Source organism: Lepisma saccharinum, chromosome 23 (assembly GCF_977018435.1).
Source record: "Lepisma saccharinum chromosome 23, izLepSacc3.1, whole genome shotgun sequence".
NCBI classification, from domain to species: domain Eukaryota; kingdom Metazoa; phylum Arthropoda; class Insecta; order Zygentoma; family Lepismatidae; genus Lepisma; species Lepisma saccharinum.
This window is the reverse complement of record NC_139251.1, coordinates 60,083,100-60,109,714: the sequence shown is the minus strand read 5'-3', so window position 1 is coordinate 60,109,714 and position 26,615 is coordinate 60,083,100. Positions and strand designations below refer to the sequence as shown.

The 26,615-nt window shown below is 38.0% G+C and overlaps 1 protein-coding gene across 1 annotated transcript in view; it reads right to left on the bottom strand.

Annotated features, from left to right (window-relative positions):
• Positions 1–26,615, bottom strand: part of LOC145977833 (solute carrier family 12 member 8) — a 150,597-nt gene that overhangs the window by 3,827 nt on the left and 120,155 nt on the right. Inside the window, exons 8-12 of the mRNA XM_083110151.1 lie at positions 25,862–25,995; positions 20,873–21,072; positions 17,501–17,636; positions 9,547–9,747; positions 2,548–2,726 (exon numbers count right to left, since the gene is read on the bottom strand). Coding sequence (XP_082966277.1) covers positions 2,548–2,726; positions 9,547–9,747; positions 17,501–17,636; positions 20,873–21,072; positions 25,862–25,995 — 850 coding nt within the window. The remainder of the gene's footprint in view (positions 1–2,547; positions 2,727–9,546; positions 9,748–17,500; positions 17,637–20,872; positions 21,073–25,861; positions 25,996–26,615) is intronic.

Sequence of the window (26,615 nt, the reverse complement as noted above, 5' to 3'; positions counted from 1 at the left end):
AGTCAATAATATTTAAATATTTTGTACTAGCATTCACCTCTATAATATTCAGAACAAATTAAGGTTTGATGCAATGTGGTAAATATTTGAAATAGTTAATGTAAGTGATAAGATGCAATACATATAAAAACATTTATGTATGGTGGCATGAAATTGCATAATAAAATTGATGATAAATCCTAGTAATAACAAAACTTACTATGGTTCTGAAGGAAACAGTAGCGGTGACTGGTTACCAAAACTGGAGGGCAAGGACAGTTTACTTTCTCTTGGTAGACATAATGGGAGGGGGCAGAAGTGGTGGTAAATGGTGAATATATATTGCGTTTGTGTGTTGTAACTTAATCTTTGATAATAACACTGGTTGGCATTTTGAAAAAAAAATCGAATGTTTTCAAACCAATAGGTGATTGTGAAAGAATTTTGAATACTGATCACAGAAATGACATCCATTTTTCAAATCACGTCAGGATTTTTCACAATTTCACACATCAAATTTTCATATTCAACATTACATTACATTTATTACATAACACATTGAAATAAATTTATGCAAGGGAAATTTTAGTTTTTCATAAACCAATAGGTGATTCTGGGAGTATTTGGAATGCTAATCATGGATATGAAATCCATTTTTCGCTAGGTCAGGATTTTTCCCCATGTCCCCAAGTTCAATGAACCCACCATATTATAACATTCAGTTTTGGACATTTTGTGAAGATAATTTTTATCAGGGATTTCCAAATAAAACTTGCTTAACCAAAGTTCATGCAATTTTTATACCAATGTGTCACGTGAAGGTGGATTAAATATTTACTATTCTATGTACATTTATAGTTCACAACTGGAAGATTTGTATAATATAGAGAATCAATATTTTACCACCATCTAAACAGAGCCATCTGTTGGTAAATTTTAGAAGTGCACATCTTATTGTGAAATTAAGGCAGTTAATATATACACCCGATGCAAAATGACTTCAGACCTCATAACAAAAGCACAAAAAATACAGAAAATTCATGTGAAAAGCTATTATTAAGCTATTAGATACAACAAAAAATGCATACATTAGTACGGTGTCATGTTGCCTTTACTTTTGAGAACCATTTGGATGCACTTGGGAGGGTCTGTAGGTTCTGAATCATCATCTTTCCCAGGAATTGCTTCATACGATGCCAACAATTTTCAATTAGGTTGAGATCAAGGCTCTTCCCAGGCCACTCTAACATCTTTATCTGTTGTTCCTCAAGCCACTTCCTTACCTTCTTGGCCATGTGACAAGGAGCGTGAAAAAGATCACACTCGTGGATCTGAAGCATATCCACTAAATGGTCCTTAAGAAAGTTGATATATCGGTCTGCGTTCATCGTCACGTTTTGCGGTAAGAAATATAAACCTGCCCTACCCTTTTCACCTGAAAAACACCCCCACACCATTACAGACTGGGAGTGCCTAACGGTCGGAACCCTATACTTTGGGTCGTATCGATCTGAAGATGATGGACGTCGAACCTTAGCAGCTCCTATTCGGAACAGTTGGAATGAGCTATCATCGGAAAACATAACTTTCCTCCACTGTGCTGGTGTCCAGTGTGCATATATCTTTGAAAGAGCATGCGGGCGGTGAGTAGTGGCTTCTTAGCAGCAGTATGACATGTCAAATCCAAGTCTTTCTATAAACGGTGCTGGATCATGCGAACACTAACGTTTTCCAGCAGACTCAGGTGCATTTCTTTAAGTTCTGATGCTGTCAGTCGAGGGTTTTTCTTTATTTCTCTCATTAGGAGAGCATCTGTAGATTTGGTTGTTTTACTTTGCCTCCCACCACTGAATTTGTGTTTTGGAATGACAGTCGGAGGCAGTCCTCTGGCGGCTGCCAGTACCTTCATTATGTTTGATTTTGCGTCACCTGTTTGTTTACATAATGTCTTTATTCAGACGTTTTCACTTCGCCACGCAATAATGCTGTTTTTTACACACTACTACAGTACTTTCCCGGCATATCACAAATACACCTGTACAGTAGTCAAATCAGTAGGAAAATATCCAAAACAAAGTGCACCACATATAAACACAGCAATTTATCACACACTACAGCAGAAAGACACCCTTACTGTGTCTACTAACAATACGAAATGAAATGAACTCTCTTATCAGCAGTAATACACTGTTGCCAGATACGTTTATGCAGAATCAATTCAGTGTTCAAAACAAAACAACACTAGGTACAAGGCAACAAAGTGATAGACCGCTTACTACGGTAATTTCACATGAGGTCCGAAGTCATTTTGTGGTGGGCGTATTGCTGTTTTGTCAAAAAAACTAGACGTGATGGATAAAAATGGTTTTCAATTTTGAAACAGCATGATGAAATTATTCAGAGACAACAGTCATCTGCGGAAACAACCAAACCCAAGTCAACCAGTGTAAACAAAGAAACAATTCATTGAAATTTTTCATTGTCTCTTTCATTATTTATACATAAAAACATAAAGCTTTAATTTCATAATGTTGGACCACATCTTGAGATAAATAAAATTGTACTCACCCCATGAGTCGCAAGACACAATTCTTCAACCAACGTAGTAATCGGAACTCCGCAGCGAGTCCTGGTGTCACAGCAGGATTAGCATGTCCCACATAAAACCAGACGAGGAAGACAACGAGGATATTTGCCAGAGCATATCCCCAGTGTACAAGAAACATGATGACTAACTTTACGAGAGCCTGCAACAAGAACAACAGCTTATTTTATAATTTACAAAAATCATGTTTTTTACACTTTAAATAAATAAATTTCACAGAATTTTTTGCACTATTTAGGGCTTAGATAATACCACTTTAGTGGATGGTACTTGCCGTGATGTGTAAAAAAAGAAAAAAAAGGAGCTTGAGAACATAATTGTTGTAGAGAGATGAAACCGATTTTGGACTTTGGAAAAAAATATATATTTGGCACATCACTGTGGCTACCGCAATAGACAAAAGTGAATTAAAACAATGTAGTAGGTAGATGTACTACATTTCTACAACCATGTCATACTTCTTAGGGAGAAAAATTGTAACAATTTACAAGAAGAGCAGTTGTGGCAGATTATGGTGAAAAAGATATTGAATTTTGCTTCTAGCATTGGCCCTATGGATGCTGTGATCATTGGATCAAATTTGCAGGGAAACATAAGACAACTCTTTCAGCACATGTAATGTCTGTCCCCCAATTTTGAAGAAAAAATGGAAATTATGCAACATTTTAGAAAGTCATAATTTTTGGGAAATTTTCAAAATTGGGCATTTTTTGCTGGACCCCTAATTGTCACATGTTGTGAACGTGTTCTTTTGTTATCATTATTCCATGTAAAAGTAAAACATATCAGCAGTGATTGAAGAGTAAAATAAAGCCTATTTATAAAATCTATAGAACAACCTCAAGGAAAAGATCCTTCGGCCAAAAGTCTCCGTGGATCTTCCCCTCTATTGGTTCAACTCGAGCCATAAGGAAGGATGCTGCACTCTGTCCCTCCCCTCCATGCAGGAGTATGATGCACAGAAGTTGAGGTCTGTTCAAGCTCTTTTGCCTGTGGTTCGACTATAACTTATAATATGCCGAGGGGAAAAAATCAGTATTTTCAAACTCCGATGGTTGATAATATTGCAAGTTAAATAAAAACCTTAAGTCCAATAAAACTTCTAGGGAACACTACATACAGCACTGTTATTTACAAAACGACCTCAAGGCTGCAACACTAATCAAGTGATCATCAAAATGCTATTTTTGTTAAAGATGGCACCTTCTACACACACTTGCACCAGTGAAGAGAAGTGATTTCTTGCCCTCTGTCAGTTTGCAGGCAGATGGGTGTAAAGTAGGGCTAAGCAGATACCACTTTGAATCGATACTGATGCCGGTACTCTTACTGATTTCCAACCGATACCACTACTTGAAAATTGCAATAATTAAAATTTGTTCAAAATATTGACCAATATTGGTGTGTAAATATTCTTCTCCAATGTATGCATCAAGAAATTTGCTTTAGAATATTCAAGAATTACATCAAAATATTAAAATACATATCATGTAGTCACAAAATATAGTTTTTTTTGTGCAAAATAAATAGAAAGTTTGCATGTTGCATAATTTCCAGGATAATTAAAGTCCGCGAAAGTGTCGTGTGTGAAAAACCAAAATCGGTTGATGAATTTGAACTGATACTTTCCGATACCGATACCACTGTTATTGGCCAATACCGATGCCCTAGTGGAGAGCCCTTCACAGTGGCTCATAAGTGACTCCACTTGGACCCCAAAGACTTATTCTTCTTAAGGTATACAGGCACTAACTCAAAGTTGAAAATATATTATGTACATCAGCAATAGGTCTATGCTAAAATGCAGCAAACTTGTTCAACCCTACATAGAGAAATCCACTAGAGAAGAAACGAAAACAAATTAAGATTTTCAGTTGACTCCCCCTTGTAGTAACAATGAATATATTGTGGGGACATTTGAATGTGTCATACCTTCATACGTATGCAAATGAACAAAATATCATGCGTAATTTTGACGAAATAGTGACACATTAATTGCTGCCATGTGATGCTGGTAAGACTGTCTCATAAGTGGTCCACATAGACTTAGCCATCACTAAAGGTAAATGCATTTTTTACTTTGAGATTAAGTCTGAATACTAACTGACTGAACTTTATTTCTGTTATTAAAGTGCTCCCCTGTGCATAGCACCACGCCATGAAGGCATATAGGGGGTGTGGGGGTAATGCCCCACACTTTTTTTATTTCTGTTATTAACAATAAAAATAACAAACTTTCTGATTTTTTGTAACTTGAAATGAATTATGCCAATATCCCAGGGGAGATTTGATGGACCACATTGACCCCAACTCCAAATGCCCTTGTTAAACACATACCTAACAGTTGGGCTGAAAAGTTTGTAGGCTAACATAGTAAAAAATATTTTTTTGACAAAATCGATTTTATTATTCAATATAGTTGCCTTTGAGGGCGATACAACGATTATAGCGGTCATACAATTTTTCGATGCCATTTTTATAGTACGATTTCTCTTTAGCCTCAAAATAGGCCTCAGTTTCGGCGATTACCTCTTCATCAGTGCTAAATTTCTTTCCAGCGAGCATTCTTTTAAGGTCTGCAAACAGGAAAAAGTCACTGGGGGCCAGATCTGGAGAATATGCTGGATGGGGAAGCAATTCGTAGTCTAATTCATATAATTTTGCCATCGTTTTCATTGATTTGTGACACGGTGCATTGTCTTGATGAAACAGCACTTTTTCCTTCTTCAAATGGGGCTGTTTTTTCGTGATTTCATCCTTTAAACGCTCCAACAACGCTATGTAATAATTGCTGTTGATGGTCTGGCCCTTTTTGAGGTAATCGATGAATATAATACCATGCGCATCCCAGAATACTGATGCCATAACCTTGCCAGCCGACTGTTGCGTCTTTCCACGCTTTGGATTCGGTTCATCACGTGCAGTCCACTCGGCTGACTGTCGATTGGACTCTGGAGTGTAGTTATGGAGCCATGTTTCATCCATTGTAATATATCGATGGAAAAATTCGTGTTTATTACGGTTGAATATCGCTAAACATTGCTCCGAATCATCAAAACGTTGTTGCTTTTGATCGATTGTGAGCACGCGCGGCACCCATTTTGCACACAGCTTTCGCATGTTCAAATATTCATGCACAATATGTCCAACACGTTCCTTTGATATTTTTAAAGTCTCAGCTATCTCGATCAACTTCACTTTACGATCATTTAAAATTATTTTGTGGACTTTTTTGATGTTTTCGTCGGTAACAGCCTCTTTGGGGCGTCCACTGAGTGCATCGTCTTCGATGCTCATTTCGCCTCGTTTAAATTTAGCAAACCACTTCTCAATGGTTGATTTTCCTGGTGCAGAGTCCGAATAATGTTTATCAAGCCAAGCCTTGGCTTCAACAGTATTTTTTTTCGCCAAAAAGCAATGCTTTATTAACACACGAAATTCTTTCTTATCCATTTTTTCACAATAACAAAAGCTGCTTCACTCACAATGCTATATCTCACGAACTAATTATCCGGCAGCTGTGAAATTTATACACGTATCTTTTGAAGGTTAGTACTAAGTAAAAATCACATGGATTTAATTCTAGTAACGCCATCTATGAGTCAGCCTACGAACTTTTCAGCCCAACTGTTAAATCAAATAACCTGTATAGCAATCTGATGTTCTACCGACTTGACCGCTATGGCTCCTTATAAAAATTTCCTCTATCAATTACATAAGAGATACAATGTGTTATATGTAGGAATGGGGAACACTCTAGGACCATGACAAAATTCAAGTGTAATTCCCGATTTTCAAGGCAAACTTTCCTAAAATTCAAGGGTACAAGCAGGTGTTTTCTCTACTTCAACCTTACATATTACCGCCTCTCATCAGTCACCTACACATACAGACACAAATATATTTACAATATAAAGAAGCTGTGCAATTCCAATGTATCCAAAAATTCTAATTCAATTCATACTCAGACTTGAATTACATCTAGAAACAGTCACAAATGTTACGTAATATATTAATCTACAAAAAATTGTTAATTGTATAAAATTTCAAACTCAAATTTACCTAATAAACTTCATGATATCTACTAGGGTGAATCAAAAAGTAAGTTACACCCGACCCGTGTTCCTGTACTAAGAGAGATAAAGGAATGTTTTCTTCACACACCAGAAGCAGCCGTGCTTCAGCTGGTTTAGTATGCGAGTAGTCACAGTGTGAGTATGGTGCGTCGTATTGAGGTGGTATCCAACATTGAGGTGCACTCCGTCGTTCGATTTTTGTGGGTACAAAGGCATAATCGGAGTGAAATCCATCGCCAAATTGTTGAGGTGTATGGTGAGAATGCAATGCCACGCCCCATGATCAGGAAATGTTGCCAGATGTTTGAAGAGGAAAGAACAAACATGAAAGACGAACAGTGTGTTGGGCAGCCTGCAACTGTGAACACTATTGACAAAACGGTGCGTGTTAATTCAATCATCCTTGCCAACCGCCATGTGATAATTAAGATAGATTGCAAGTGAACTGAACATATCGTACGATAGTGCGTCTATGCTGATTCATCACCAGTTGGGTGTATCGCAAACTGTGCTCTAACTGGGTGCTGCGATTGTTAACCGATGAGCACAAAAGTCAACTCAATTGAAATTGGATGGAATTTTTACACACAAGAAAAAAAAAAAATTGGTCAGACGATTCAAAAAGTGCTTGGAATACTTTGGTGACTATGTTGAAAAAAGTTAAATGTCCATGCATTTTTGTACAATAATTACTTTCTTTCTAATGTGCTTTGTTTGTTTTTTACAGGGCGGTGTAACTTACTTTTTGATTCACCCAAGTATCTTCTGTCTGTCTGATAGATTGTTCTGCAAGGACACTTAAGAAAGTAAATGGATTGTGAGAATTCTGTTTTATTTTCCATGCAGCTTTTTTTTATTATCTTATTGGCTTCCTCAATAAAAATAAAACCTAAACTGTGAAAAACTTGCCTCAAACCACTTGTAAATGTTTGAATTTGTTTACATTAATAGAAGTTGCAATTTTTCACGTCTACAGAGAAAAATTCACATAGATTTCACACATAATTCCCGGACCCAATAATTCAGGCATAATTCTCGGAATTCACGGCGAATTGCCACCTTGGTAGGTAAATTTAATTGTCCTTACTTTGTCATCTCTCACAAATGCTCAACGTGTCCACCTTAGCAGAGTTCAAGACATGTAGACAATACACCATTTTGTTCTCACGTGCATGTAAACATATCATTATTCCCCCCAGCTAGCAAACTTTTCACAAAGAACCCCCAGCTGACTCATTGTCACCGTGTTAAATATAGAAGCATCTCCCAGGCTAGCCCCAAGGATCAACCAAACATGCTCCCAGCTAATTTAATATCAAGTGGTGACCACAGTAATGACATGATTGTGAAGTTTCAAGAGATTATGGAATGTTGGGCAAAAAGTATTCTTCATACAGCAGACTATAGTTACATCCTGCAAATGAAATCCATACTGCATCAACACTTCATCACTGAAACCCATGCACCCTATATGTCAATTTTTATTATGAAACAATATAAATTACAATTTTACTTACGTTTTTCTGTGAGTATGATACGTTTTCTTCAATTACGACGTTTCGAGAAATAACTTCTCTCTTCTTCAGATTTCAGTGTTATAAGCAATTCATAAAGTAATAGCTTCATCAAAATATTTCTTCCATAGTCAACATGATCAAGGGTTAGGTGAAATGTCAGCGGGGTAAAAGTATAGGAAGATCGATTACTAGGGGCATGCATATTTCGTTTTTGACGAAAAAACGAAATTTGAAAAAACACATTGTAGTGTTAATTTTTCATGTTTTTGAAAGGTTTGAGATGCATTTTGTGACCATGTTTTGTCACAAAATACGTAATGCGAAATGAACTGCAAAAAGCGAAATTAACTCTTAAACACGAAATTTAGGGTTTATTCACCTTCTGAGGTCTGAATTATCCTGAGAGTTATGCAATTCCCGGAAAATTGATTAATTCTGCTGTTAATATTGGAGAAGCAAAAATGGACTCCTTTACACAGAAATAAACTTAATACTCTGATAACTACATAAATGGACTATTAGAAGTGAAATGTTAATTCTGTGGAATAAGTGTAGTTTCTAAATCAAATTTACGATTATATTCACAATTTTAAAACAAAAATGTATTTTTATATACCACTTTTCATCCAATTTTTCACCGCTATAACACCGATATTTTATTTTATTTACCGCTTTTGAACCCGAAATTGACTCAGTTTTTGTACCGAAATTTTGCTTTTTTATTTACCAAAAATATGTGCCTCTATCGATTACACACTGACAATTTACGTGCTTTAAAGCCATTGTTTACCTAAGTTAAAATCTATTATACAAACTTATTTGTCCTCCTGTATAAATTTTGAAAAACTGTAAAAACCTTTAAAATTCTAAAAACTGTTCACTATTTCACAGTCAAGTTGTCTGCAACGAACTTCCCTTGCGAATGTGGAAGCAGTCGAACCGGCTGACTTTTTCCCCAATCACATTTCACCTAACCCTTGAACCTATTGACTATGGAATAAATATTTTGACGAAGCTATGGCTTTATGAATTGCTTATAACACCGAAACCTGAAGAAGAGAGAAGTTATCTCTCAAAACGTCGTAATTGAAGAAAATGTATCATACTCGCAAAAAACGTAAGTAAAATTGTAATTTATATTGTTAATCTTGTGAGTAATTTGCACATAGTAAATAAGAACATTTATTTTGAATCATCTTTGCTACTACTGTCTCATAATGACAAACCTTGTATAAATTGGTTGCCTTTACAAAAACAAAGCATTTTTCATTATTTAAGTGTAAACATTACCACTATTTGTTTCAAAGTTTCCAGATGGTAAACTTAAAAAAAAAGATTTCATGATCTTATGATTAAAGCTGGTGCTTACCCCAAACAATGAGAACCACCTGTTGCAAAGGGAAGAGTACCAGTTGTTTGTCTTCCGTCCTATGTGAACATCTGTCGACATTTGCCTCTTGAGAACAGCCTCTGGCTTTGTACCAGCAACACCATTCATTTCCTCACTCTTGATGCTTGAATGCTCATCGGGAGATGATATAAGGCTTGATGTTGCAGAACTATGTTGGCGCTAGAAAGTAGAAATATTATTTAAATCCCTTACATCAAACAACATTCTGCCTGAAATCAAGGGATCCCTGGTTTGACAGCCAGTGAAGTGTTACAAAAAATAATCCAGCCTTAGTAAAATGTAGATCAACCAACCACATGAAGAGTTGATAAAATGTGGTTGATAAGAAATACAAAGACAGCAATTTTTTTCCAATACTTCTGTAGAATAGAGGATAATATACACTGGTACTCAATTTTATTCTGGTGTTTTTTGTAGTCATAATAAACAGTGTGAATATATAAATTGAAGGGCTCGGGTGTATAACATGGTAAGTGACACTTTGGTCATTTCTGAGTTCATTAACTGAAAAGGTTATTAGAAGCTATACTGTAAATAAATTGTTTTTGTGTTGTGTTTACCAATTTCAGAAGGCTTAACTGAGTCAAATACAAATTGTATGACATGGCCATTTCACTCGAGAATTGAAGGATGGCACATTTTATTTTGTAACTCAAAAATGACCAAAATGTCACTTGCCATTCAATTAATTATTATTTTACACCTCAAAAAGAAGAAACTGCTAAACTGACATGAAATCTGTAAAAATAAAAATAAATATGAAAATTCTGAAATTACCATATTGGCCTGAATAAGCTGCACCTTAAAAATTCGATGGAGGAAAAAAGATAAACTGCAATACCCAGATATAAGACACACCCTTAAAGTTTGAGGTACGAACGGTAAAAGGCAATCAGAGAGATTGAAGTAAGAAAAATTGCTGATAGCAATTTTATTCTACATGTCTATAGTATTTGAAAAATAGAATTTCCCTTCAACACATTTGTTTTCTTGTTAGGCATGGTATTAATCATTATTAAGTTCCAGAGTAAGAAGTACATAAATATTTTTCTTAACATAGAACAGAGGCGTATATTCAGGGCTGTCTGCGAAGCCCAGACTCAGTGAATAAAATACAGAAAAGAATATCTATCAGAAAATGTGCATAAAATTGTTCATTTCAATAAGAAGATGAACCTGATTTCTTATGAGTTGGAAGCATTGCCTGCTTTCTTTGAATTCGCGAGATGGCTGGCCCAGCTGGCGGGCAACTCCACGGGGGTGACGGGCAAGCTTGACAGGCACCCGATCAATGTTGCAAACCAATTTTTCCCACCATGTAATTTCCCCAGGATCGGGGAACTGTGGAGCCAAACTGTTACAGGAGAGAGAACAGGGTTGCATATGGCGGAGGAAAAATCCTCTGAACTTCCTCAACAGTCTGGGTCAATGTTGCAAACCAATTTTTCCCAGCATGTAATTTTCCCAGGAATGGGGAATTTTTAAGCCAAATTATCGCAGGCAAGGGGAAAGTGTGTCATATGGCATGGACAAGAACATCATTGACCCCTTGCAGAGGAGTTGAAAAAGAGGTCGTTGACCTTCAAACAACTAGAAATACAGTGGGGATTAGACAATTGTTGGCTGAGCAGGAATGGTTTATGAGTGCATCTAAAAATTACCAAAATGACAAGGACCAGTTCTAGTCTAGATCACGTCAAGTGGTGGATTTTTCTTGTATGTCCACTTTATGAACAGATAAGCTAATGGGGATCGGACCTACAGTTAAAGTGGTATCTAAACCACAATGTACCGAACCCGGGACCCCTTAGTTTCAAGGCAACAACGTTACCACTGTGCCAACAAGGAGTACACAAACTTAAAATCATGAAAATAGGTAGGTTGAAATTTTATTTTTATTCTCGTATATAGGCCTACATAATATTTCACAATATGGGCCTCTCATTTATGCAAATAAGAATGAAATTCTTGAAATCCTTTCCTTACTGACAGTGTATATTTCCATGTTTTATTTATGAGGTATATATTTTTAATCACAGAGTCACATTACTTCAACCCGCCATCCCAAATGAGTTAATAGAAACAAAAACACCCCCATCAGCAAATTTTTGTCCATTCGAACACTATGATATGGTGCGATAGCCCATGTTCTTAACCCAGTATACGCTACTGACATAGAATATACCTACATAGTGCTCATGTAACACATTTTCACTATCCTACTCATTGTCATTTGAAAATGAGAAATGAGCAACATTTTTAAACAGTTATTTTCCTGTAGTTTACGGTTATTACAAGCATAAGAAAACAGTTTTTCTTTGTGACGTTTCAGGAGAACACACGCTCCTTTCATCAGACATTTATTTTCATTTTGACTAAAGATACAGTTATAACAATGGTTAGTAATTTTTTAAACAAAAAGAATCTGTTATATAATGGATGTTGTCAATGTTACATTGTTGTAATATAGCAACTTAACTGTGAAAAAAGCAGTCTGTTTTATTTTTATTTCAGATTTTTTAAAAATTATGAATCCAAAATAAAACAGACTGCTTTTTTCACAGTTAAGTTGCTATATTACAACAATGTAACATTGACAACATCCATTATATAACAGATTCTCTTTGTTTAAAAAATTACTAACCATTGTTATAACTGTATCTTTAGTCAAAATGAAAATAAATGTCTGATGAAAGGAGCGTGTGTTCTCCTGAAACGTCACAAAGAAAAACTGTTTTCTTATGCTTGTAATAACCGTAAACTACAGGAAAATAATTCTATAATGCAAGCAATGCGTACATACAAGAAAAAAATTTTTAAACAGTATGCAATATGATGAAATGTCATAAAGATCAAGGTTGTGAATATAAACGGAATCTTAACTTTTCACACTTGAAATTTGGATAAAAAGTGTGGCTTATTTTTGGGTCGATATGGTATTTAGTTTCTTTCCATATCCAGTGTATCAATGGTGTGCTGCTTTTTATATTAACTAAAAAAGGTGGTTTCAATTAGGGTTGAGCTGATAGCAATTTGAACCGATGTTGATACTCTTACCGATTCCAAAAGATACCGATACCAATATTGAAAATTAAAATAATTAAAATTTGTTCAAAATATTGATCAATATTCATGTGTAAATTTTCTTCTCCAATTATATGCATCGATTTAACAAGAAATTTACTTTAGGATATTCATGGATTAAATCAGAATATTAAAATAGATATTATGTAATCACAAAATATAGTTTATTGGGCAAAATTAGTGGAAAATAAAAAGAAAGTTTGAATTTTCCATAACTTCTAGGATAGTTAGATTCTGCGAAAGTGTCGTGCAGCATTTTTGCGAACCCCGTGTGACCCAAAATGCCAGAAAAGTATCAGCTGGTATCAGTAAATGAATTCCAACAGATACTTTCCAATACCGATTCCACTGGTATTGGCCGATTCCGATACATTGGCATCAGTATTGGCTCAGCCCTAGTTTCAATACAAAACATTATTATTTTTATCTATTGAAGTAAAAAATTAAAAACATTCAATCATTATTTTTAGTATAATTTTCATGTGTTTATGTGTGAATTCTGGAGTAAATTTACATTTTTACATGTAAACAGTATAAGTAATGGACTAAAACAGGGAAGTGCTCTTTCCCCACTGCACTTCATAATTACAATGAATGAAATTAATGAAGAGATGGGGAAGAAGATAGGAGAGACAGAGATGAAGGCCCTGTTGTTCGCTGATGACTTAGTAATATGGGGGAACAGGGAAGAAGAAGTACAGAGACAGCTTGATACTTGGAATGAGGAAATCGGAAGAGGAGGAATGAAATTCAGTGCAGAAACATAGAAAACTATGTGTCAATAATTACCTACGGAGCAGAGACTTGGACAATGACAGAGAGAGACAAAAGAAAGATGCAGGCAGTGGAGACGAAATTTTTAAGGAGTGTATTGGGGAAGACTAGCAGGGATAGAATAAGGAATGAGGAGATCCAACAGACAGTGGGTGTGGTGAGATGGTTTGGAAGAGATGGTTTGGACACATGAAGAGGGTGGATGAGGAAAGACTACCATAAAGATCTTACAATGCACAAGGAGTGGGAGTAAGGCCAAGAAGGGAACCAAGATGTTGGTGGAAAGAGCAGATAGCGGAGAGTGTTAGGAGAAGAGGACAAGATTGTAACACCGTGGAAAGAGAGGAGTGGTGGAAGACCAGGAAAAAATGGAGAGGCTTGACTTCTATGCTGACCCAGCCAGAGGCAGGAAACGGTGAAGGAGGATGATTATGACATATAAACTTACATCATGAATCGTGATCTTCTGTATAATTTTTAGGATTGGCTTGGTCCAGGGCCCTTTACAATGTTGAGTGTGCAACACTCGGTACCATCATGCATTGCAACAAAACAGTAAAATGGCGACAGTGCAGGAAAAGGCAATGTGTGTGTTGTGGTTGTGGGAAACAAAATCTCCTATACAAAATTCCCTAGATTTCTTTATGTGAGGTTACGTGAAGGACTTAGGTCGTGTCCGAAAGGTGCAAGACCATACTTGAAGCAAGCATCCTCCAAGTATGGTCTTGCAGTGCGGTCTTGAAGTCGTGGACTGGAAGTGAAAGACTTTCGAAATTGCACTTCAACTGCAGCACCAAATACGATTAGCAGATAAAACTGAAGACATGTTGTTTTCCCAGCATTGTAAAAATTGTTTTTCACCATAGCATTTTCAGATGTTCTTACACATACATTTCTACACATTAGAAGAACTTTAACCAACATCATGCTGGCCCATAACGTATATTTAACCTGTGTTGCTTGCTTTCTACCTCCGTGATTTTAAATAAATTAACGAGTGTGAAATCATGTGACCTAGTCAGCAATGATCTATACTGCAAGCTGTGCACTTGTGTACTTCTGTACTTGGCACTTTCAAACTGTACTAGGTGATGTCACTTCCATCCAGACCATACTTCAAGTCTGTACTTTGTACCTTTCGGACAGAGCGATTGTCTACAGCAAGAAAGTTACAGACTTGGTGGAATTGAAGTCCAGGATCGAGGAGGCTGTGGCATCAACTACTGTGGATATGATCTGCAACACATGGAGTGAATTCATCAATAGACTTGATATTTCCAAAGACACTCAGGGTGCCCATGTAGAGGTTTATTAATAATAAGAACTATGTTCATTAAAATTATTTGACTCAATGAATGTAATGCCATGTCTGTTGTTTCCGAGAAACTTTATACAGTAAAGATATTTGGATCTGCTATGGGATGAATAATGTATGGACACCATGTATTTTATACCTAGTCGTATCATAAATTCTGACAGAAAGTTTGAGGCAGTGTGTACAACCGGTTTTCAAGGTCGCGACCAACCTTCCTGTGCAAGAGGCTGGAGTGGGCCATTGTGAGTTGAGCTGTCATAGAGGAAGTGTGTTCGTAAAAGTGTAGCTATGGAGTGGGGCGATTACGAAAATCGTGTGGCAGTAATAGCGCTTCATAAAGTGGGTCAAACAGCCCCCATGATATTCAGAACACTTAAAAAGTTGAATATCAGCAAATCTTTCGTGTATCGGACCATCAAGCAATTTACAGAGACTGGGACAGTTGATGATCGCCCAAAGCAAGGCCGCCCACGCAGCGTACGAACCAAAAAGTTAGTGCAAGCAGTGGCAGCCCATATTCGGAGAAATCCTGTACGAAAGCAGGCAGTGCTTGCTCGTGAGCTGAACATTCCCAAAATGTCAGTGTCTCGTGTGTTAAGAAGTGACTTGGGGTTGAAGGCTTACCGGCGAAGTACATGTCACTTCCTCAATGCACGTCTGAAAGAGCAGAGGGTGATAAAAGCAAAACGCCTCCTGCAGCGTTACGCCAACAATGGCCACAGGAAAATTATTTTCACAGATGAAAAGTTATTCAACATTGAGGAAACTTTCAATCGCCAAAATGACCGGGTGTATGCGTCAACATCTCACGAAGCTCGGGAGAAAGCCCCGAAGATCCAGAGGGGTCATCATCCAGCCTCAGTCATGGTTTGGTGGGGCGTGGCGTATGATGGCACCACCAAGCTGCATTTTTGTGAAAAAGTGGTGAAAACGTTAGCCAGAGTGTACGAAAATACTGTGTTGAACTCTGTTGTGAAGCCTTTGAGCGACACTTTGTTCAGGAACCAACATTGGACCTTCCAACAGGATTCCGCACCAGCCCATAAGGCAGACTCTACCCAGGAGTGGCTCAAGAGCAATGTCCCGGACTTCATTGCTCCAGCTGATTGGCCTGCTAGCAGCCCTGACCTCAACCCGTTAGACTACAAATTGTGGTCAGTACTTGAGGGCATGGTCTGTACGAGGAGGCATGCCAATATTGACAGTCTGAAACGGTCCCTGGTGAAGGCAGTGGCGACTTTCCCTACGGAGACAGTGCGTAATGCTGTAGATGAGTGGCCGCAGAGACTTCAGGCCTGTGTGAAGGCCAAAGGTGGCCATTTTGAAAAATGATTGGTGTTATGTGTTTGTTAGACCTGTAAGTAACCTATACAATCAGGACATTAAAGTATCTTTAACACTTTCGTCATAATTCACTTTCAATGTTGTGTCAGTACTTATGATATGACTAGGTATATCATGTGCAGACCTAGATAATGCATGGTCTCGTGTCATGCTTATCACGGTTTGCGTACAGCTTGTCAAAGTTAGCTTGATATATAGTACTTGGTGTGAGTGCTTTCTTGTTATATTCTTTGCAAAGTGAGATTTTGGTTTGCACAAGCAAGCATGACGAACATCACTTGCTTCAAACTTATTCACTTTACATGACAAGTATGTTCCAATTTTGAAGTAAGCTTAATGTGCTACATGGGGAATGTTTGTGTTTCTGGTAAAACATGATAAAATATCAAGTATTTTTTGTCAGTTGGGGGAAGGATAGAAGTAATGAGTGCAAGCTGTTTGAATGGTGAGAGGAGTTGAGAAGCAGAGGGGAGCAATAATATTTTCTGGATACCTCCCCAATGGCCTAGTGGTAATGTGATCAAGGATCCCTGGGTTTGATACCTGGTGGAGGCACATTGCACAATGGTTCAGATCCCACTTTAAATTGTAGGTCCAGTCCTGATTAGGCTGTCTGTGCATGAAGTGGACTTGAAAAACAAAAATTCAATATTTTATGCAAGGGTGCTCACAATTAATTAACATACCCTAAAATATGACACAAAATATGCACATTTTGGCTAAAAGAGCATTTAATACCATATTTATGCATGTACATACATGTACAATGTGTGTGCGCGTATATAGCATACCCTAGTTTTTGATGGGGAAAAGCAACAAACAATTATGTCTTGTATATAATGCACAATACAATTCAGGTTCAAGAAATTGTTTTCTTACTTATATGTTGTGAAGCTATTACTATGTTGGTCAAGAGCGAATGGTAAGTATGGTAATGTATTTTTTCTTGTTTGCTGGCAGGAGGAGGTAAGGGGTTAAGTGGTGGATCAAGGGCATGTCAACCCCTTATCCTCTGATTACTCATTATCTCCACTCCATTCTAGCACTATACTTTGTCACTGACATTCCCAATGATAAAGAAGAAATACTTTCTCATTTCCAATTCCAAGTAATAAAAACCCATCTTCCTCTTGCTTTTATTGTCCCTGCACAATTTTTGAATAACATGCTATGAAGAAATTTAAGCAAAAAAGAAAGACTTGATTCCAGGTTCGAGTCCTGGTTTTACATTTTTGCTTATCTTTCTCCCTTCTACCACTGTTTTCCTGGCTGATATTAGCTCAGTTGGGTATGGAATTTTTTACTGAATATAGGATATCCATGCCATGACTATTACAAGTACAATGTACAATATTGAGATCATGTATAGTACTATTTTTTTCTCATAAAACTTACTGTAATCTTTTTGTGCTGAACTCTCTCGGGGAACAATTTATCTAAATCACTTCCCATTGGGTCGCCATGATCCCCTAAAGCTCCGTATCCTCCTTTCCGACTAGAGTCAAATGTTGGACTTTGAATATCTTGAGCTCTGTGGAGAAAGAAATACAATAATATATTTGTACACACTAGTTTTAATACACTGGAAAGAGAAAAAAAATAGTTTTCATAAAATTATTATTCTTAAAATTACTGTTTGATTCCTTGATTTTAGTTAATTCTAATTACTTTCTACTATTGTGACTAACTTCAGATTAAGAATCTACATGCTTATTTGCCAATGTTACAAACCAGAAGTTAGTCCATTTGATATTTATTTTGAAATATCAACAGAATTTTATGAATATCTAACAAGACGCTAGTAAACAGATTTTTCAATGTCTTTGTGTACTACTAGTTCATACTTAAAAAGGGTTATTGAAAACTATTGTTGGAGTTTAAATATTGTTTTCCAGGCAGGTCATGAACTTTCGTAATAGGCAGTGTCCTGTAGTCATGTACTCTATGTGTTCAAAAATATCCGGACACTCACTGGAATTAGAGCATGAAGTTTGAAGCATCCTCCATCGGATGCACTGGCAATCAATACCATGTGGAGCCACCCTTGACCTTGATGACAGCCTCCACTCTCGCAGGCATACTGGCAATCAGGTGGCGAAAGGTATCTTGGGGAATGGCGACCCATTCTTCGCGGAGTGCCGAGATGAGAAGAGCAGTGGATGTTGGTCGGCATGGTCTGGCATGAAGTTGGCATTCCAAAACATCCCAGAGATGTTCAATGGGATTCAAATCGGGGCTTTGCGCAGGCCAGGCCATAAGTGGGATGTTGTTCTCTTGAAACTACTGTTCCACATGGCCCACAGTGTTGACGGGCGCATCATCATGTTGAAACACGCAATCATCATCCGCGAACTGTTCTTCGATGGTAGGCAGCATGAACGTTTGTAAAATGTCAACGTAATGATGTGCCAAGACAGTACCATGCAAAGCAACGAGGGGACCAAGCCCCTTCCAGAAAAAACATGCCCACACTGTCAACCCACCTCCACCAAATTTCATTGTCGGCACAACACAGGATGCTAAATGTTGTTCATGAGGCATTCGCCCCACTCACACACAATCATCGGATCGCCACATGGTATAACACGATTCGTCACTCCACATCATGGATTTCCACTGTTCTAACGACCAGTTGTGCCTCTCCTTACACCATGCAAGGTGACGCATCGCATTTCGTTGGGTGATGTGGGGCTTATGGGCAGTCGCTCGTCCATGGTAACCGAGTTGTATACCTCACGTCGCACAGTCATGCTGCTAGGATTACATCCTGCCCTGGTTTGGAATTCCTGTGTGATGGTGGCGATCGCTCATTGCCGGTTCTCTCGTACTACCCTATTCAACACTCGGCGGTATCTGTCTGTCAACATGAGCGCTCGGCCAGAAGGTTTTGTGGTTGTACACGTCCCATTACGTTTCCACTTTACTATCACATCGGCGACAGTGGATTTCGGGATGTTTAGGAGGATGGATATCTCATGCACTGACTTGTTACTCCTGTGGCACCCAATCACTTCACCACATTCGAAGTCTGTAAGTTCCTTCAACGGACCCATTCTACTGTCTCGTGCACTATGCTGCCTGTAGTGGTCCCTTGCTTGCCTCACCTCACTGTAGATGGCACCACAGAGTGGCCTACTATGTGCAATACACGTTTTGACTGGTGTCCGGATATTTTTGATCACATAGAGTATTTGGCCACTAGGAGGCAGGTTTTGGAAGATGGCAAGTCATGACAGTGAGAAGGCATTTTTGTGCTCGAATTTCATCATACTCAGTTATCTTATATTGTTTAATGACAGATTCCAATTTCAGAAAATGGGGAGCCTGCATAAAGGACAAACCAGAAACACAAGTGGACTAGGTTAAAGGAGCTTTCGAAAAGAGTCTTAAAAAATCAGAGGGAACTTGGCATGCCACAACTGACAGTGTGTCATATTTTGTGAAAGAAACTAAAGGACAGAACGTGAATTTTTATTGGATTGGTGAAATGAGAGTTGAGGGGAATCAGTCCCATGGAGGGGAGGTAACCTTCAACTCTGTGTACGGAGACTGTTTCCCACACGCTTTGCCTCACAGCTGGACTGGATTCCTGGGCTGCTGCAGTGGACCTGCTTTTAACCATTTTGTATTTTAATATGGGCTTTTTAGGAACACAGGAACTTTTACTTTGTCAGAGTCAAGGATTTTTATAAGTGTTTCTTTACCCTAGCCTTCAACCTATATCCCTATATAACACTTTTTAATTGACACCATGGCTGGTGTCTAGATATTCATGTGGACCTGAAGAAGGAGAAAGTATTGACCTACGAAACGTAGTTTGGATAAATTTATATTCACTCACGTAAGTTGTGAATTTTTGATACTATTTAGGTATTTACTCCTTTATATTTGATAGTGAGTAATACACACTTCATCATTATGTTATAAGTTACTCATATCGGTACTTTTGCGATTTGTTGCGTGTCACATGTTTCGACAGTCTTTTCGCGATGACAGGAGCAAAGTATCGACAATCGAAGGAGTCTTAACTTCACGCGTCCTACTCTTCTGTGTTTTCAAACTGGACAACTGCAGGAATCAACCGTCACGAGTGTTACTTCTGGTGTCTGGAACTGGACTCGTGTCAACCGCGGGAATTAATCATCACGGGGGTCACTATTCTGTGTCTGGAGTGTATATGTTCTTTCCCATCCTTAAAACCACTGCTACTCCAAGACTGTAATAGGATTAAAAAAATCACACCACTGTACGTCCACCAATAGCAACAGCCTAGCAAAAGCTCCTGGTTTGACACAGACGAATGCCGAACCCATTGTTCTGGTTGTTTTGGTTTTACCATTGCTAGGAGCATTGTTCAACACTCAAAACTAAATACGCTCCTTGAAACCAAACAGCCTTCCCCCTTATGTCCTATTCACAATTTCTGTGTGATCCAAAAGTAATTGGTCACCGGTCATACACATCAAATTTGTGGAACATGGCAGGATCGGCAAAGCGAGAAGTCCCAGTTATTCGTGGCGCCTTCCAGACAATGTAGATCAGTTGAAGCATGTGTGGAAGGAAATGAAATATCGTTTGTTACATCACATGGTACCCATATGACTGCATAAAACTTTGATTATTACTCAGTCTGGTGATGCAGAGCACATGTTCGTATCTTTTACCACCTGTCCACAATAAAGGTTTATAATATGCTCGAAAATCATGTATCAAAAGACATCCGTGCAGCATATAAATCTATTTTTGAAATCTAATTTTGAAAATTACCTGAACCTTTCTTCTCGTCTGTGCTGTATTTCAAATGTTTGAGCCAAAGCGAAATATGAATAGTCTATAGAAGCATATGTTAGAAGGAATGGCATGGTGACGATTGGAGCTAGTCGGTTGATTCCTCCTATGATGATGAACGTTAAAGTCACTGTTGCTACCACGGCCATTGCATATATGGGAACTTTGTTGGGGCCTCTCTGTGAAACAGAAACAATAATTGTTTTAAATGCAGCCACAAGATTATCATAGTTATTACGAAAGAACTAGCATTACAACAATACAAAAAATATAACTTACATCAAAACAAACATGTTATATTTTTAAAATAAATCCAAATTTTATACATTAAAAATATGGCACTCTCAGGAGGGGGAGAGTGTATGAATGGGTGGAAAGATTTAAAAATAGAAGACAAAATGTCAGTGAACACCAGAGTGGGAGGTCAGTTTGTGTGGCAACTGAGGCAGTGAAACAGCCTCAGACTTAAATAATTATCTCCATACTTCCTCTGACCACAGAAACAATGAATAACACTTCATTGCTCTTCTACGGTGCAAGTCAACAGTGAAGCGGCCATGTTATACGAGCTACTGCGGAGGTGCATACTGCTCAATCATCACGACAGCTTTAAGGCATATTGCTAAGGAACCATTTTGAGACATAAAATACAAATTTTCATTGTGCATAAATCTCCATGAAGTTTAGAATAAAATTCTTGTTATTTAATGACTTACCCTCATACATAAAGTTATTTCTATCAAGTTGTGAACATCAGAAAAGAAAGACAATCATATTGATTATTTATGGAAATATCAGAACTGATTAATTCTGCCGTAAAATTTCAGAAAAAAATGGACCTCTTTAAACAGAAAGAAAAGTAATACTCTGATAACTACATAAATATGCTATTAGAAAGGAAATGTTTACTTTGTGTAATAATTTTCATGTAAATCAAACTTAGGATTATATTAATCATTTTAACACCGAAATATACCCAGTTTTTGTACTGAAATCTTGATACTGACACTAGCTTTACACAGCTAAACAATTATTCAGTCATTTGAATTATTTCAGTCAGTTATTTGAAGAACTTTAGAATGCAAAACTAGTGAGCAAACAATACAAACCTCAATAAAAAATCATCCTGCATTAACAGAAAATTAACACATCTGCAAAGAAATATCGTGAAATAGCCTATAACACCATAAACACTCGTGGTCACGGTGGCTCAGTCGGTAACGTGTCTGACTACCATGCTCAAGGTCCTGGGTTCGAACCCGGGCCGGTTCAAATCCGGGAACTTTTCTAACGTTGGAAGCCACCCCGGCACCCACCCAGCGTCGAATGACATGGGTACCTGGGGGAAACCCTGGGGGGTAAAGGCGATCAGGGGCGCGATGCTGATCACATCACCCCCACTCACAACCAGATCAAGAAAGTGTGGGGCGTTAACCCCACACACCTTCATGGTGTGGTGCTAAGCACAGGGGAGCACTTTACTTTACTTTTTTTTAACCATAAACACTCTTGACATACAGGAGGTGAAAGATTAATGGAAACAACACTACTAAGGGAAGGGTAATTTGTTGTTCTGAGTTGGCAGCACTGAACAGTCATGCATTGCAATGGGCATTTGTTATCACCATGTTTGCCCATTCCATACATTGCCTGAATCAATGCAGTAAGAACTTGTCCAACGTTTCTAAGGTAAAGCTATAAAATAAGAGACTTATCGGATTTCCAAAAAGGGCAGATTGTTGGAGAAAGTTTAGCTGGTACATCAGTAACAAAGACTGCCACTTTATTTGGTGTAGCAAGGGGGACAGTGTCTAAGGTTATGGCGGCATACATAAATCGTGGCAAGACAACATCAGCAAAGAGAAACAGTGGACGAGAGCCAACCCTAGGTGACAGGGATCACCAAGCATTAAAGAGGATTGTCACAAAGAACTGTAGAACTACAGTGGTAAAGGTGACAAATGAACATCTGGCATATCCTATTTCCACAAAAACAGTCTGACAGGAGCTTTTTAAACTCAACATTTTGGGTAGGGCTGCCATTATTAAACCTCTAATTACAGTCACCAATGCCAGTGCACCTAAAAAGTGGTCCCATGATCACAAAGCATGGACCTGTGGTGACTGAAAAAAGGTAATATGGTCAGATGAGTAGTCTTTCTCATTGTTTCGACAACAGGATGTGTGTATGTGTGGTGAACGCCTAAAGAGGCATACTTTCCAGACTGTCTGCATCCTACTGTCAGACATGGAGGTAGGTCTGTGATTGTTTGGGCAGTGATCTCCTGGTATTCTGTTGACCCCATCATTCCTTTGCAAGGTAAAATTACAGTCAGTAACTATGTGTACATTTTAGGCGACCAGGTGTATCCTATGGCAAAGCTGTTGTTTCCCAACATGGATGCAAGTTTTCAAGATGATAATGTGCCTATTCACACTGGCAGAGTATGTTCAGCCTTGATTTACAGAACATGAAGATAAACTTCAACACCTTTCCTGGCCAGCGCAATCACTGGACCTCAACATTATTCAGGTCCAGTGGTCGCTTTCAGAGGATCAAGTAAGCCCAACAGATTTCCTCCACCCTCATCTCTGCAGCAACTGCGTGATGTTCTTCTGGAAGAATGGTTCAATATTCCACTGGAGACTCTTCAGGGCTTGTACAACTCAATTCCATGATGAATCCAAGCTGTCCTAAAGGCTGAAGATGGTCCCATGCCACATGAAGAGGGTACTGTACTTTTTTAAGTGTTTCCCATTCATCTATCCAGGCCCCGTACGAGTAGCAGTGACCATAGGCGCTGACTCCATGGAGCTTGGGGGGCTTGAGCCCCCCCCCCACCCAATGTTATCAATGTGGGGGCAGAGCCCCCCCCCAATAATTTTGCTTAAGAGAATCTAATGTATTATTTTGCTTCTCTTGTAAAGTTTACTCTGAATTGTGCCACATGAATGTTGAAATGTTCTAGACCATCAACTTTGTGGGGGCTGAGACCGCTAAACAATCAACTTTGGGGGGGGGGGATGGGGCTATGACCAGAGACAGAACAACACATGACTTATTACTATATACTAAGTATATAATTATGAGTATTGTTAACATTTTTACTAAAAAGAGTTTCAAAATAAGATGTGCATGAACTAGGAGAGTGGATGGGACGTTCGGGCTACGAATGGCTCTCACATGACATTCAGAACGAGATCATTGATATATTAGGGAGATCTGTTTTGCCCTCCATGATAGCAGATATTAAAAGTCTGGAATATTTTGCTATTATGGTTGACGAAACTTGTGACATATCCATCCGTGAACAATTGACATTTTGCATTCGAACTGTAAATGAAAATTTTAATATTTATGAGGAATTCATGGGCATTTACGAGATTCCGAACACTGAGGCCAAAACTTAAAAAAGGGAGGGCGTGAGGTCATTCATTAACTTATTTCAGTGATCACAGCAAACCCCCCCCCCCCCAATAATTTTGACAAGTCAGTGCCCCTCGCAGTGACTATTCAATTTCATTATCTCCCAAAGGACTATATTTAATTTTAGAACAAGTTATTATAATCAAATAAAGCAAGAGGACCTAGCCTGAATAGAACTAAGAGGGTTGTCATTAACAAAAAAAAGTACCCAACTATCTAGTCTACTGAAAAAATGTAAAGCTTCACACCAATACTAGCTTATGCTCGTTCCATTTCAGTCGTGTATTCTCCCATGTTACCTGGTTTACCACCGGTACACCAATGTTTCTTATATATGTAGAAATTGCTGGAAAATTTGAAGTTGTCAAACTTATATTATTGTTTTACTTGCATTCGAGCATCAGTGTTTTATTTCTATTATATCTAATAAATACATAATAAATATATACAATAAATAAAGAGTTGTGTGGTAAACTAGGTCAAATTTTCAGAATACGCCACTGTTCCCTTTGGTTAGTGCTCTTAAACTGACAGGTACAAGAAACCCAACTTAGAGACTGACCCTGGGCTAATCAATCAGAAGTTATTTTCTTCGGGAGGTTCCTTCTCCTCCATCCTATCTTTACATCCTAGTCTTACCTTTTACATTTAACAATGCCATCTACTCGCAAAACAACACCCTTGCTAGAAACAATTTATCTTGGTAGTGTTAGCCAGGAAACTGGAATGAAATTTTGCAGGAGAATTAGTCCATTAAATGATTAACTGCGGCAGAGCTATATATATATATAGACACTCTAAAATTGGGCCTTTTTTTGCGGTGTGTCGATACAATTAACGGTTCTTGTATTGAAGCAAGTCATCTTTATAGACACCACATTTTCATGCTATTATTACTCTATGTAGGCTACTCGCTATCAAAAAATCCATTGTTGATGCTTTGTCAGTTCCTGAAAAATATTGTTTTCGTAATATGGAAATAGAACCGCAGTGGTCTACTTGGTAGGGTGTCTGACTGCCATGCGGGAGGTTCGGTTCGATTTGTGGGGTGGCTGTTCTCTAGTGCCTGCATAAAGCTGCTCTGGGGCTCACCCAGCTTCAAATCAATGAGTACTTGGGGACTACCCTGGAGGGTAAAGGCAGCCAGAGCATGGTGCTGATCACATCACTTCCAAAATGGTCGAGATCAAGAATATGTAGTGGGGGTGTGGCGCCTTACCCCACACATCCCCTAAATGTGCCTTCAAGGCATGGTGCTGCATGTAGTGGGGAACCTTACCAATGACCTTACCTAATATGGAATGTTTATTTGCAGCAGAGCCTACATATTTTCCTGAGATTCATTTTGCGGCAAGACGTTTTATAGTTAGTTTTTGCATTATTTACGATAACACGAATTCGCACTTGCACCTATATATAGATGATTTTTCTTGGTTGAATTTTCCTTCAACGTCGCCGCAGGGAAGGGGTTAAAGCAATTTCAAAGTAAGATTTACTCTATTATTTTGTAGTAATTGTTAAAAACAATGCATTTTACTTACCCCCTTTCCTAAGCACTGGATGCCAGGTATAACGTTTTCATTTGCTATAGACTGCAGAACCCGTGGAGTGCCATACATTGCTGCAAGACAGCTGGACATTGATGAAACATACAAACCAGCCAATAGTAGCACACCTGTTTGGAGAAAATACATTATAGACAAATGTATATTTATAGTGTCCTACACACACATTAAATCTAGCACCAATGAGTGAAATGAAAAATAGTGAAAATGAAAACAAAATAGAAATGACGCAAAAAGCACAAAAATAGAAAATAGCAAACCTGACAAATAACATAAAATCTTGCACAAGATATGGGAGGAAGCTTTACTATATAATAAATACTTACTTGACATTTGTAATTTGTTAATTACTTTTTGTTACACAAACATGTTAATAGTGAATTTCTAAGTATGTAGAAAGAAACCAAGTATGTTTCTCATGATGAGCAATACAGTAGAGAGTGAGAGGGAAAATAGTACAGGGTAATTATAAATGATTCATCGGGTTTGAAAGGGCTGCATTAAAAAATATATAACTCATACAATAAAGAATGATACATGAAAATAAACAAAAACTGTCCAAGTTTCAGACAAACTTTCACAAATGTTCAATGTGGCTTTCTAGTGCATAGACGACATTTTGGAAACTAGGTTTGTGCTGCCATCTGTCAGCAGGCACAAAGCTTACAAATATGAGAAATTAAACATTCAAATGTGTTCTTTCATTTCATGATTAGCACACATATATTAT